General features: G+C 36.2%; 1 protein-coding gene across 1 annotated transcript; it reads left to right on the top strand.

Annotated features, from left to right (window-relative positions):
- Positions 1 to 9375: 9375 nt before the first annotated feature.
- Positions 9376 to 10879, top strand: LOC114527687. Its single transcript, XM_028549393.1, has 3 exons — positions 9376 to 9594; positions 9770 to 9904; positions 10286 to 10879. Exons 1-3 carry the CDS (start codon positions 9376 to 9378, stop codon positions 10877 to 10879), a joined length of 948 nt encoding a protein of 315 aa, XP_028405194.1.
- Positions 10880 to 15193: the final 4314 nt, after the last annotated feature.

Genomic DNA, 15193 nt, shown 5'->3' on the forward strand with positions numbered 1-15193 from the left:
ACATATGTTTCTACAATATACACATTGTCTGTGAGTTTAAACTAACTTGAGTAAAATTTTTATATTAATTTTATGTCTAAACATGGAATTTTGGGAATGGGACATTTGCAATGACTATATTGGTCTTCGATTACTATTTTTCTATACAACCTGATCTATCAAGTCCCCTGCATTTTAGATATCTCAGCCATTTCCTTCCATCACCAATAGTTAAGGGGTGCTGACACATTTTCGATCCATGTGTTACATTTTTCATAAAACTGAAGCATAACTTTTGCCAGTTTCATTCAAAACTGAAGCACAACTTTTGCCAGTTTCATCCAAATATTATAAAGAAACTAAACCTTGAGATCTTGTTATAAATCAATATGTTCTGTTTGTATCCCTGTTCCACTGCTTCCACATGCGGTTTGTGAATTTAAGCATAATTCCTATGCTCAATTTTAGTGTTTACAGGAAGCATAATTTAGCATTTAATATTTTGATCTTTTTGAAGCAAATAGAATATAAATATTTCATATTCAAAAAATACAAATGTGTGCATATTAACATTTCCATGTATCTACAAGTCATTAAATATATACAAGGTATTAAATATGCAGGGTGTATCAATATCCGCTCTGTTTTACAATACAAAAGCCATTTTAAATTTCCATAGGCCTAAAATCTATTATGGTTTAGCCCAAACGTTTTTAAATTTAACTATTTGAAATTAATCAACAAATGAAATGGGCGATATAAACAAGTTTTAATACTTTATATGCCGTGTTACCTTTGGAAATCATATACAATTATATATGGATAATAAATAGCATGCCAAAAGTACTTACGAATCAATAAATATGTTCCCCCATGCCAAAAGTACTTCGACTGAATCAATAAATATGTTCCCGAATTCCAGAAAACGTGCAATTGCAACTGTTAGTGGTGTGCTTCCATGTTAGTTCGTTTCGGCATAGGTTTCGGTAATGCGACAATCACCGAAGATGTCAACAAACACTAATAGTTCATAATCGTGATCTGTTCACTTATCCGACGATTTCCGAAGATGTGGACATTTAGACGGACGCGGACACTTTTCAGCTAACATAGTGGTTAGCCGCGCATGCGCAGCGGCTACCCACAAAAACTACAGTGAAACACGCAATTTGATCCGTGCAGGTCAGACAATCGTGCACGAGGAATTTAAAATGTTAAAATGTACTAGCGGGATTTTCGCAGGATTCTCAGAATATCGTTGTTTCACTGTAGTTATTATATATAAAACAATTACCAAATGCTTTTTTCGTGCAGCGTAGCGTCATCCATGTTAATGTATTCCTACAATAAAAAATGAATTACCCCGGTGACTGCATGCATGGAGCATGATTGCTTTTATAAAATTTCATGAAAACATAACCATATTTGGAGAAACTAATTATAGAAAATTAAAGGAGCCCTAGGATTTAATTGCAAAATTCTGCGTATATATTGGACCTGACGAGTCCCTGAAGGCACAGTATAAAGTGAATGGCTCCTAGCGCTCAACCAAGGCTACGACAAGTAAGGTTAGTATAGTTATGTCTTTATCATATTCGAAAACTAAAATATTTTTGAAGTCTATAATATATAATACCTTTGTATTTTAAACTGTGAATCGCGTTTTGAGTTTTCTATTGATATAAATTACGCCCGATAACCGACTGCACATTAAGCCCGTTTCAGACGTCGAACTTTTCATGTGCCGAATCGAATGCAATGAAGTTAAAGAAAGACTTTAGCCCCAGGATTAACATTAGGTTCGGTACATGAAAAGTTCGACGTCTCAAACGGGCCATATAGTCCGGCGATTGGTTATTTTTTGCTTGGCCTGAAGTAGCTAGTAAACTCATTTTAGGAAAATTAATCGCGCAACTTTAAACGTGAAAATGTGCTAAAATTTAAGATGTTTTTATCACCACAATTATACAAAAAGAAAATTCCTATAATATTAGGAAATTTTTTTAATATTTAGTCGCACCGACATGCAGCTAGCTATATATAAACGAACGCTACCATGGAAACTCTCTAAAAATTGTTGAGTTTCAAAAAAGCGAAATACATACTTGAGAATTATATGAGTACTATATTTTACCTTTTTTATGACATAATTTCTTGAGATAATCAGAGAAGTGGAAACTAAACAGAGGTGAATTTTTTTACACCCAAAGGCATAACGTATGCTTGCATCGACTCCTGTGCGCCGGATCATCGCATAAAATTAAGAGGAGATTTTTTATTTTGGCGGGAAAACGCTCAAAACCTAAAATCTTTTCGGCGTACCACTCAAAATTCATTCATTTTACCGTTATTCTTTAGATTATGTTGTGAACTAAGTTTTGAACTGTATTTCGTAAATGCAAAACACCAATTAAACAAATTAAGGAGTTATTACAAAATATAATGCGGCTATCAACAATGTTATAATGTCAACGCTATTATAACTGAAATGAATACAAAAGAAGCTTGGATTCAAGTGTCATTTTCTTCTCGGCGTATCCCGAGAAATCTTTTCATTTTCTGAATATTTTGAGATAATACAGTAAACATACTTTGTGGATGCTTTTCGGGTTTGCAAAACATTTTTAATGTTGAAAATTTTAGTGCTGTTGCATGAAGATATAACTGAGGTTTTGAGCATATATATCACGCGACATAGAAAAATATGTCCTCAAAAAATATAAGCACCCCATGCATCTGGCAGGTGCATGGGGTTATGGAATCTTTAAACCGGTCTAACAGCGTCTTCCGATTCAGATCGAAAATAACCATAGGACAGATTGAATGGGCAAAATAGAAATCATGCAGTAAAGTATAGAAAATAATTTAGGGAATTTCAATTTCTTATTTGAACTCACAGAATATTTTGTTAATGCCAAAAGCTCGTTTGGCACAACAGTGAAACTGTCAAAGAAAGGTGGAATTGTTATTCTAAAGCGTAAAGTTAATACCTATATTCGACCATGTAAAGTTATTCCAGCACAGCTTTATAATTATTTCTGTACGTTTCTGTTGGCTTTTCTGTATATTTTAATACCTCAATATTAAGCTACCTTCAATGAGGTTAATTAAACACATCCAGTCGCGGCAAAAAAGTGCGTCAAAATAGAAATCAGTGAAGTACAGAGAAAAATGTAATAAATGTAAACTTGTTTTTGTATATACATAAATTCTATCGCCAAATATATAGAAGACAAAACGAATTGGATAATCATTACGTCCCCCCTGCTATTTACCAAAAAAGCATTCCCATTTTACCCGTGGAAAGTAATAATGGGCTAACCGCCTAACATACAACATATGACTTGACATAACACACAAAAATTTCTAATATTAACAGGCGCAACTGCTGTCCTGAAACCTGCAAAATAAAAGTGGAAGTAATAAAAGAAGAATTGTTTAACAACGAGCAAGCAACTTTTAATTAGCCACGGCAAGAAGGTTGGTAACCAATGCTTTATTTAAGTAATTTCTGACCATTTATTAATTTAGCACAATTCCTGCACGAGTTATGATGCGTATTGAAGACCAAAATGTTAAACCGACTATATAACTTCAGACTGTTTATTTTCCTTTTTCATATTTTTAACTGTAAAGCTTGTGTTGAGATTTTTTGGGGACGAAGTTTAGGTAATGCACAATTAGTGCAGGCTGCATGCGGAGACCTACCAACTTTATTTGTACTGGATAGTTCTGTTCTTCCTAGAGGTCCGGTAAGGATCATCTCTTATTGATCCAGTGTTACTACAGGAGGAAACCTGAACTACACTAACTTTATTTATACTGGATAGCTCTATTAGTTCTAAACTGTTAAGACGGTTTTACTTCTGTTCTATATGTAGATCAATTCACAGTTTAATTATTCATCTATGCATGAATAAATGGAAATATTACTCAACCTCATCTTGAGTAAAGCTAAAAATTTACTCAAAACGGAGTAAACGAAGAATGTGCTCTGAAATTAGTCAGAATGCATATTATGAAATTGAAATTAATCCTAAACTAAATATTCAGTAATTTATAAAATACGAAATTCTATAAGGAAGGCTGTATTCACCAATATGAGAAAAGCGTTGATAAATCCCCTCAGAGCATAGGCAGCCCAGACTTTGACTTGCGCGTGTGATACTCGCGCGCGTGTCGCGCTTACGTTGTTTACTTTGTCTATATATTATGACAAGGTAGGAAAGAGTTTATCAAAATATGACAGATATACCTTCGTAAATGTATGATTATCTAAAAAACTACTTGAAGAAACGCCACAAAAACTACAACCTAATAATTACAGATGAGTAAACTACATTATCCTGCAGTTTCCATGTTTTTAAACAACACCTAAAGCCTTCAAATTAGCGAAATAAAACAAGAATTCATACGGAATTTTGAGAAAACTATCCGAGGGTCACTCCGCCTAAGCACAGAATACCTACCAGAAGTGGAACTCTATACTATTTTTTCGTAAGTGTGATTCGTCATGATTCGTCACTTAGCAAGTGCATTTTTTTGAGGCAGTCACCCTCCTGCCAATGTCTAAAATTAGCGCATTTTTAGTATTGGCAGGGGGGTGACTACCTAAAAAAAATGCACTTGCTAAGTGACGAATCATGACGAATCACACTTACGAAAAAAGTACAGGAGTTCCACTTCTGTAAGGTATTCTGTGGCCTAAGTAAACGTCATCTTTTTGAGATATTAACTAAACGCTCATTGGCTTACCTGCAGAACCACCAATGAGAACCAATGAGCGTTTAGTTAATATCTCAAAAAAGATGACGTTTCCTTAGGCGGAGTGACCCTCGGATAGTTTTCTCAAAATTCCGTATGAATTCCTGTTTTATTTCGCTAATTTGAAGGCTTTAGATGTTGTTTAAAAACATGGAAACTGCAGGATAATGTAGTTTACTCATCTGTAATTATTAGGTTGTAGTTTTTGTGGCGTTTCTTCAAGTAGTTTTTTAGATAATCATACATCTACGAAGGTATATCTTTCATATTTTGATAAACTCTTTCCTACCTTGTCATAATATATAGACAAAGTAAACAACGTAAGCGCGACACGCGCGCGAGTATCACACGCGCAAGTCAAAGTCTGGGCTGCCTATGCTCAGAGGCAAAAAACAAATGTATTCCCAAAGAAAGTAATCCGTTTGAAGAACAGAAACTGAGGACTAGCTCACTCAAACTCACGCTCACTGAGGGTGACAAAGTAATTGTGCCATCATTCATCAATGAGATATATCAATCTCGTTTCCACGGTTGTTCACGCCGTTTCAATTGTGAAATTCAATAAAAACCGCTACAAATCAGAAGCCAGGATTTCTGATTTGAGCCTTTGTTTGTTTCCTCGCCAGAGGAATCGCGGGCTCGGGGAACGAGATTGTGAGATATATATGTTATTTACCGACTGCGAGGTCGGGATAGAAAAATATTTTCCCTTTCCCCATGGCCTGTACCCATGGAAGCTTTTTCAACAGTCACATTGTTGTTATAAATTATAACGCTATGCAGGCCGTTATTCCGCTACTTGCACGCGTTTGAAACAAGGCGATATATAGGCTATAGACAAACCGGCCGGGCGCTTCGTAGTCCTGATTGGAAACACGTCCATCATCATGCACACAACACTACAGACACAGCGGTAAAACTGTCAAAGGAGAAGTGAACGTTTAAAAGATTCATCCGTTATGAAGAGTGAGTGTGCTTATCAGCATTGTGGTCACTAAAAAGGTTAGTGTTAGCTATAGTATAGCTAGATTTATATCTAATAACCTCCACTTTCGCGCGCAAACATGTATCATGCGAGGCGAAACTGTGAATGACCAGTTTTTCTTATAGAATTTAACGTATTAGCATAAATAACAGGGGGAGGGGGAACGTTATTTGATTTGCTGTACAATGAAAGCCATAAATGGAAGCGGCAAACCAGAACCTCTGAAGCTCAACAAATTCGGGAAACCGCTGTTTATAAGCTTCTGTATCAAAGAAAGAAAAATCGTGTATTCTTTTAAACCTAGCCTGGATAAAATGCAGTTGAAATATACGATTTGTTAAGCTCCAACGAAGACCAGGATAAAGATTATCTAGAGTCCTATAGACAGTGTCCTGCGTTTGGGAAAACCTAGCTGTCATAATTGCAATAAAATCACTTTGGCAGAGCATGTCTCATTTGTAAAAGGAAACAGAAAAGAATGACAATTCTCTTGATGTCCTAGAGAAAGAGTTATTTACTGGCACTGTTACTACAGTTGAAATGCCAACAAGGCAGTAAATCAACCAAGCTAGGCTGGAACAAAATCAACCAAGCTAGGCTGGGAAAAAAACACTCTGCGCAAGGTAAAGAGTTATCTTCTTATGGTGGATTACGAACTTGACTATAGAACCACCACCTTAAAGACTACCACCTCCAAGTCAGTTATTTGAAAAATGAAATTTCAGATAGCGAGACATGGTATCTTTGAAGAGTTCATCACAGATAATGGTCCTCGATCAGTTTAGAAGCCAGGGGCCAGTTGTTCAAAGCTAGGTTAGCACTAATCCTGGGTTAAATTTTAATCCAGTGTTTTAGCTTGCCTGGTTACCCAAAGAGTAACGGAATGGCAGAATGAGCTTTTCAAACCGCCAAATTAATTATGAAGAAGGCTAAGGAAGACGATACGGATCCTTAGTTGGGACTATTCAATTTCAGAAACACACCAAAAGATGTAACAATTGGTAGTCCGGTGCAAGAACGTACGGGAAGAAGAACGAAACCCTACCCTGTTGGAGTTGAACAGGCATACAGGTGTCTGAGGACGCTTGTTGGAGTTCCAACCCATGAATCCAGTTCACGTTCAGGAGCGTCTAGGGCAGAAAAATGGTTCAGCAGAAGAGGTTTTAGATAGAAGTGCGAGGCCACTGGACGTGTTGAAGAGAGCGGATGTTGTGCGTATTTAGACTGACCATTGACAAAGGATTTCGAAAGCAGGGACGGTTGTTGTGGAACGCTTACCACAGCCACGAGTAGTATTTGGACAAGTCGAACAAAGTTCAGTGTCGACGAAATATGAGTCACCTGTTAAAAACAAGTGAAAATTCGAAAGAGAAAAACAGATTCAGAACAAAAGAAAAGTCGCAGATTTATATCCACGCGATATGGACGTAGTTTGTCAAAACATCTAGCTTTTAAGATTCATCTATAGCTATGACTATGCAATTTGAGTATTAACTTTATTTATAGTGTATATGCATGCTTTTGGCTAGTTAGGAATTTCTTCTATCCAATGAACTGTTTGTTAAAGACAGAAAAAAAAATACCGAAAATAAAAGTATGTGAAACGTTTTGTAAGATTTTTGAGGAGTAAATACATCAAGCCTGGTATATTACAAAAGTTAAAGGGTGTCTCTAAATAAATGTCGCTACCACATGTAGTCATTTCAAACGAACGCTTATTATAATATGTGATGTTGGGCAGCGTGTGTTGATAGGTTTAGAGCACTAACGGTGCGTATAGTTGCTGTGACTGTTCACGTATTAAAGTACATAATGTGTTCCTTGACCCTGGGTCACGAATATCGTTAATGTGAAGTCTGAATTCTTTTCTATACCGCTTTTGAAGGACTTAGGTTAATAAATTAATTACAAATGAAACGAAGCTATTTTCCGCAGATATTAATCAGTATTGTAAGACAAGTTGAAAAATTGCACCGTGAAACAGGACCTTGAATTAATTCCTCCCATGCTTGCATGCACGTACAGGAAAGCAGTCTGATTTTTATTTTTAATGCGATTTAACACCTTATTCTGTCTCTTAAGCTACATCACTACATTGTTGGGCCATTTGTTATTTTAAGATATGTAGTAAATCAGACTCTGCAGTGTCAAACTTGACCATGAATATTGACTTCCTGGAAAAACGATAGGGGGGTTCGTGGTAAACAGTGGTGTTTTATTGCAAGTTGCTGTACAAGATTTGGCTGAAGTTTCAATTATCTAGCTGACGAACAGTCATATGTAACTTCATAGCGAGAGAAGCTGACTTCGGCAAATATACTATCACTATTATTACACGCCTAAAAACGCTCAGGTTGATGCAAGTTGATATAAACAGGATGGAGCAATGTTGTGCTGCCCACATTGTTGAAACTGAATCGGGTGTAACAATATTGTTCAATATTGATAACAACCCTGAACAATGTGGGCAGCACAACATTGCTCCATCCTGTTTGTATCAACTTGCATCAACCTGAGCGTTTCAGTTACGCGTGTAGCTGCACATGCGAAGCGGCTAATAAGCAGCGTTCTCACTTAATTTTGACTCAATCGAGGCATAGGGGAGGGGGGAATTCTCTTTTCAAATGTTCTTTGCCTCACGTTATTCAAAGCATCCTCGTTTAAATTATGAGAGTATTGGTTAAATAAAGAGTTTTTGAAATAAAATCAATAATATACGGAGCCGCTTAATTATTAACTTGCTTTGACCAAGAGCTGTTTTATTATAGTGATATATTGTGTAAGATACAGTAAACCGATTTGTTATTTTAGGAGCATCTCTTGTACTTGCACCTAATGACAGGTCGAGCCTGTAGGCCATGGTCATTGCTGGATTGGTCAATTTCTTGGTTGTCCATATATGGTTTTTAAACTGAAACATTTTTTGAAGTCAAATCTAATTTCGCCGTATTGACTTGTTGTATTGACGACATTCACAAGCAAGTGACATTCTAGCGCAAAAAGTACACAGCTCACAAGGAAGGTTAGTAGCTATACTTTATACTGCTATAAGAAAAAACATGCTCTTATGAACCCAATATTTGAGCTCAAGTCATTTTCCAACAGTTAACGTTCTTTACCCGTCGAGGTATGAGAATGGTAATATTTGGTAATATGTAATTCAAGGTATTCTCCAATTTTCAGGGCTGATTTTGATTACAATGGCAAGTTCAACTGTGGATACCGAAGATGGTCTGGCGACGATGTTTGATCCTAACCCAAATAGCTACAGTGCTCTATGTCAGGCACCATACATCATAGAAGGGATGGGTTATTTTCTACTAATCCCGGCAAAGCAGGATTTCAGTTTGATTAAGAGTACAGAATACAGTTATATCAAGTACAGAGATTCTTTCCGCGCATGTGCAGCCCAGCTCTCCAAAGGTGTCTGGGAATCGTTCCATACAGCACACAACTGTATGAAGCAAATTTATATGAAATCTGTTAACATTGATAAACACCTGGAGAAGGCAGCCGAAGTCATAAAAAGAGGTACTAAAGCCGAATTGATACTCGCTCAGTTTTATTTAGAGAAAACAGAAAAAAACTGCACAGAATGCGTCGAAATAGCTGCGTCCATTACGAAAGCGTTTGATACTGTCGGCAAAATGATGTCGGAGCTGAAACAGGCCTGCATTGTATCGAAGAAAAAATACGAAGATAAAGGACCTAAGATAATCAGTGAAGTAAAGGCATATAGGCAAGAACAGAGCTTCCAAAAAATACGTGAACAGAAGGGGGTACCTCACTTACAATTTCCTGCTGGAATGCTGCTTGCTCGTACTTTTGCAAGTCGTGCTAGATTTTTAGGGATTCCTAGTGCTTTGGTACGTGATATTATGCTCGTATATACATTTTTTTTAATTTGAGACCTAGCTGTTAACTTCTTCTCGTCGCAATAATTTTGCTAAAATTTTTTATGTTTTACTGCATTGTTATTTCAAATAAACAATATTGCCATGATATGAACTTGTCCTTTTCTTCTACACATTTATTCTTCAGACTTCAACAAACCAAACAGCCGAGGCGAGTTCCACATTGCCCGATCTGGGACCAAATTCATCAAATGAAAACGGGGTGAATGACCCCATTTCTCAAAAAACAAATAGCAAGAACAACGCCGAAATAAACTATGAGGTATAAAATCTTCCATGCTAATGTTAACATCATCATCCGGCTGAACTTGGAAATCTTAATTCCAACTAATAAAGTGCAGGGTGTAAAAATTTTGTAACAACGTCATGGAAAATAGTTGATGGAGGCTGGTTTCCAGTCAGGAAAATTGTTTTCTTGGCCGGATCAGACAGTATGGTTTCTTTTGTGCTCAGATCGAAACGTCTACATATTATACGGATCTCATATAATGCTCATTAGCCCAACGAACAATGTGGTCTAAATCCTGTTGAGTTATAATTATTATAATCAGAGTTGAGCACATAACGCTCAAATTTTTTCATTGGATTTCCCTCTAAGGAAAAACAAAAAATGTATAACAATTATGTTTTTGTATCTATTTAGGGAGAAGACGTATTGCTGGGACATTGCAGACGCTATAAATCGTTTTGTGATCAAATATTAGAAGAACCAAAGGAGTTGATGAGAGTTTTTGATGATCATGAAAAACGTCAAAGTAACCTCGACGAATTGGATCGAATGCTACTTACTCTTGACAAATGTATCAATGCGTTAAATCGGTTACTAAAACATTGGAAGGAAATCACAAACATGTTTTATTTTTTTCATGTTATGCTCGAAGAAAATCTTAAAGAAGACGGGCGACGTTTTGGCGTTTTGGTTGTAACTGCAGAAATTGAGTCGCAGTGGCTTATTAGGGACTACAAAAAAAACGAGCAAATTGCTCAACAGATGAAACGTATTTCTAGTCTATACGTTAAAATTTCGGAAACGTATTTACTAGATGGATTGATTCATCTGCAACGTATTGATAGTTTGGAACCAAGCACAGACCGGGAAAAGATGGAAGAAATAAAAAAAGAATTACAAGATGACCAGAGAAGAGCAAGAAGTGGCATCTTAGCACTTAAAGAAATGGAAGAAAATTGCGAGAGAGATTTGCAGGAGATTGACTCATCTGATTTTCACAATAGTTAGTAACTCACAGCTCACGTCACGATATTTAACGTCGCACTTATATTTCACTTTGCACTGAACGTAGCAATGTTAAAACTAGACAGAATGAAAACAATTACTCATCCAAAATAAACTTAAATGGTATAATTATAAAATACAAACAATCTTCTCTCCATAGGTCAAAGGAGAGCAAATATTCATAGTGCACGTGTGTAATGTAGGAGCTATTAGGTCTAAAAGATAACCCTAAAACATAACAAAATCATATATCTATAGTGGAACTCATGTATCGAAATCATGTATGTGCCTTTAATTAGCGAAATCTTAGTGTCGTTTCTTAACATTCACTGCATGGTCAGTGATTTTCTCGCCACGTTTAAAACAGGCATAAAGAATTGTTTGCCTGATAAGACAACGGATTTTATATTATTTAATCATAATTTCTCTATGACTATGTCGACGTGATCAAAATGACACGATTAAAACAGGCCTAACCGGCGAATTTGTTGCCTGCATGGTAAGACAACGATATCGATCTCAGTAGTTGCAAAAATCTAGTAGTAGTAATATTGTTTTTATGTTATTTACATTGGTATTTTCTTTAGAATAAACTAGATGTTGAACGATATAATTGCCATATTATATTTGTTTAATTTCTGCTAAATAGATAACGGGTTCTTAATGTTGAGTATAAAGTACGAATATTCAATCATTTCAATAGTTACGGTTGCGTTCATGAGTTTTCACTACGACGGTTAGTCGTTTAATAGCATATGGTTTTGAGACAAACTCTCAAAGTAATGCCGAGTTCATTCTATTATATTAATAAATGATCGTTCTTATCTTCAAAGCTATAATGTACTTTATGTTAAATTTGAACTGTATAGCTCGGCTTTAAAGCAAAGCAAAGCACACTACATATTGATGAGATAATATATTATAAACTGATAAAACCAGAATAACCAGATAAAACGAAATAACAACGTATTTGACAAAAGTCACATGATCCAAAACTGATCTATAGATGAAACAGTATTACAGTTCCTTTTTCGTATTTAATAATCTTCAACACTTTACTATCTCTGAAAGCAAACCAGGCAGGAAAAGGTTCTGGGCTGTAATTAATGATATCATTATATATCGATCTATCTCATATTTGCAACAATCTGGTAACATTGTTATTTACATTGCCATGGTATCGCGTCGTATCGATGCCTCTTGCTTTAGAATAAACTACAGATGTATATCAACGATATAATTGCCATATTATTTGTTTAATTTCTACCTAAGACAAGAATATTTCATTTCCTCATACATGCAGTGGAGTTGCGTGAGTTTTCATTACGACGGTTAGTCGTTTAATCAACGAAATCTTATAAGATATAGTGTCGTTTCTTAACATTCACTGCATGGTCAGTGATTTTCTCATATTTGGCATAGATGCTTCACAGTATCACGCGGAGTTTTACAGTTTCTAGGTTTTTATACCAATTGTTGCCGCAGCAGGCGATCGAGCAAGGCAGCAGATCCTAATTTACAATTGCATTACGGTACCAGTGATGGAGGCGGCGCAACAAATTTTTTTTGGGGGGGGGGAGATGGGTCGCTATATACTTATGGGGTCGTCTGTTCTTTATACGGCGTATCGGTTGTAGTGTGGTTCAAAATTAATCTCTAACACAATCTCATTATAATACAATGCGTCAAAGAAAATTTTTACTTTTACCCTCAATATTAATTAGGATAGCATAAACGTGAAATGGTATGATCCTCAAAAATATATGAAGAGTTTAAGCGAATATGTAACATTTGTAGCGTTTTACACTTGTTGCATTTTCAATTTCAGAACAATTTTGTAATGGAAGGATCCTTTTCTAATGCCGGACAAGAAGCACAGAATGTGGAGAAAGGTGTTTTTGAGGCTAGTTTAGCTTATGAAAAACTGCCTCAAAGTCGTAAAATTAATTTCAGAGTTAGCACCACAAATATACGCGTGACAAAGGAATTGTGTAAACTTACTGGATACGTTGCCGTCGGAGGAGTGATTTCACTGGCTGCTTTGTACGGCTACGCCAAGATACAACCATTACTTCAAAATTCTATTAATAATACCTTCGATGCAGAAAATGTTGAAAGGATCATGCCAAATTGTCTACTTGTTTTAATTTGTTGTCCAACAGATAAAATATTTATTAAAATTCTTGAAAATTACGAATCAGGAAAAATAACCCAAGGTTTGGAATATGAGTTTTTGGAGATTGGAATTGAGGTGGAAGGATTGATGATTAAAATTGAGAACATCGAAGAAGTGAGCAAAACAAAGGAAGAAATATACAAAACGAGGTATGATTGAATACAACGAGTACAAAAATTAAGTTATTGATAACAATTTGAAAGAAAATTATCAATTTGTGATTTTTCGCTTCGTATAGAAAAGCTGACACAATGACAAAAGGTGAAGAAAAAACAACGAAGGAAAGAGATTCGTGTGCTGCAGGTGATGATGAGCGAAAATTGCCTACCAGCAAAGATGAAGGTATGTACAATTCAAAAATTATTTAGAGACTCGAAAAAAAGCAAGAGACCAGTTTCGAGTTACGTCAAACCCATAACCCCCCTAAATCCTTTAACACCCCCATGCTACTCATTATAAGAATGCATGGATAGGCAGACGATTTTTGTATATCCTGCAAATGTTGCTTGAAGAAACTTGAGAAGTTTCAAAGATTAGTTAACAATCCATCGTGGTATCCAGCGCAAGATGGTCTGGAGATCACTGGGAGGTTGCAAATTTTTCATGCTTGGATCCAATCGTAATAGGAAAGATGCGAAATCCACGGACCTGCCGCCTCTTCTTAGTGTTCTTGAGTGGATGACGCACGAAGCATTTCTAGGAAGCACGCGAGTAAATATCTAACCCATGTGTCCTGCCTTTTTTGTCGTGTGGCGCCTTTTTTATGTAATCGCTCCTTCACTCACGAACCTGGCCAATAAATGATCTTGTTTTATTATATCTGCAACCAGTTTGCCGTCAAAATAATCAGAATTGATAGATTGATGAGTGATGTTCTCCAATTTTCAGATACTGAAGTTGGTCTGACGACGATGTTTGATCCTAACCCAAATAGCTACAATGCATTATGTCAGGCAACATACATCATAGAAGCGATGGGCCATTTTCTACTAATCTCGGCCGAACAGGATTTCAGTTTGAGTAAAAATACAGAATACAGTTATATCAAGTACAAAGATTCTTTCCGCGCATGCGCAGCCCAAGTATCCAAAGGTGTCTGGGAATCGTTCCATACAGCACACAACTGTATGAAGCAAATTCATATGAAATCTGTTAACATTGATAAACACCTGGAGAAAGCAGCCGAAGTCATAGAAAAAGGTACTAAAGTCGAATTGATACTCGCCCAGTTATATTTACAGAAAGCAGAAGTAAACTGCTCAGAATGCGCCGATACAGCTAGGTCCATTACCAAAGCGTTTGATACTGTCGCCAAGATGATGTCGGAGCTGAAACAGGCCTTGATGGAATCGAAGAAAAACTACAAAGATGAAAAACAGGAAACCAACCAAAAAGTTCAGGCACTTAACAAAGAGCAAAAGCACAGAAAACATGAAAAAGAAGAGGCAAAAAAAAGATTTGAACAGAAAAAGAGAGAACTTGAAGAAGCTGACAGAAATTATGTCAAAGCAATGGACTCTTTTCCATCATCTTTAAAAATAATGCTCTTTCGAAGCATTGATGGTGTAGCAGACGTTAGTTATGACTACCTGATCCAACTTTTACCACAACTTGTGATGGGAAAATTTATTGCGACGGTCCCGGTATGTATACTATTACTGATTTACATGTATAGCGCTTTTTTGAAAACTGCACGCTAATTTTATGCGGCAGTTCTTCAGCGCTATAAGCGCTACCCCCGGGTAAATATTACTTTGCTATTTTGGCTTATGCGCTTCTTGTAACCGCTGTTCGTTTTAAAAAGTCTTTTATCGGTCCAGAAAATATTTTTGGAAATAAATATTCAAGTATTTTTGTTTGCGAGTGCTTCACCAATTTCACAATTGCAAAACTTTTTATGGTAACGAGCAAACGTTTCAGCAATTGAACAAATATTATCATTTTTGATTGTGCTTTCAAGAAAAAATTTGGTTGTTTCGTCCAGTCTTTTAGTGCTTTTCGTGCCCTATTTCTTCACTATGTCAAGACTGACATCTTTCGCATCAGTCCTCAAAATAAAAAATCTAAAGTCGGAGACTTCTTTAGGCGATATCTTCTTTTATAGTAAATATTTCTTCTTCAGCCTGCAACCAACCAAACAG

This window comes from Dendronephthya gigantea, unplaced genomic scaffold (genome assembly GCF_004324835.1).
Source record: "Dendronephthya gigantea isolate DGI-Jeju-01 unplaced genomic scaffold, DenGig_1.0 000045F, whole genome shotgun sequence".
Classification (NCBI taxonomy): Eukaryota; Metazoa; Cnidaria; class Anthozoa; order Malacalcyonacea; family Nephtheidae; genus Dendronephthya; species Dendronephthya gigantea.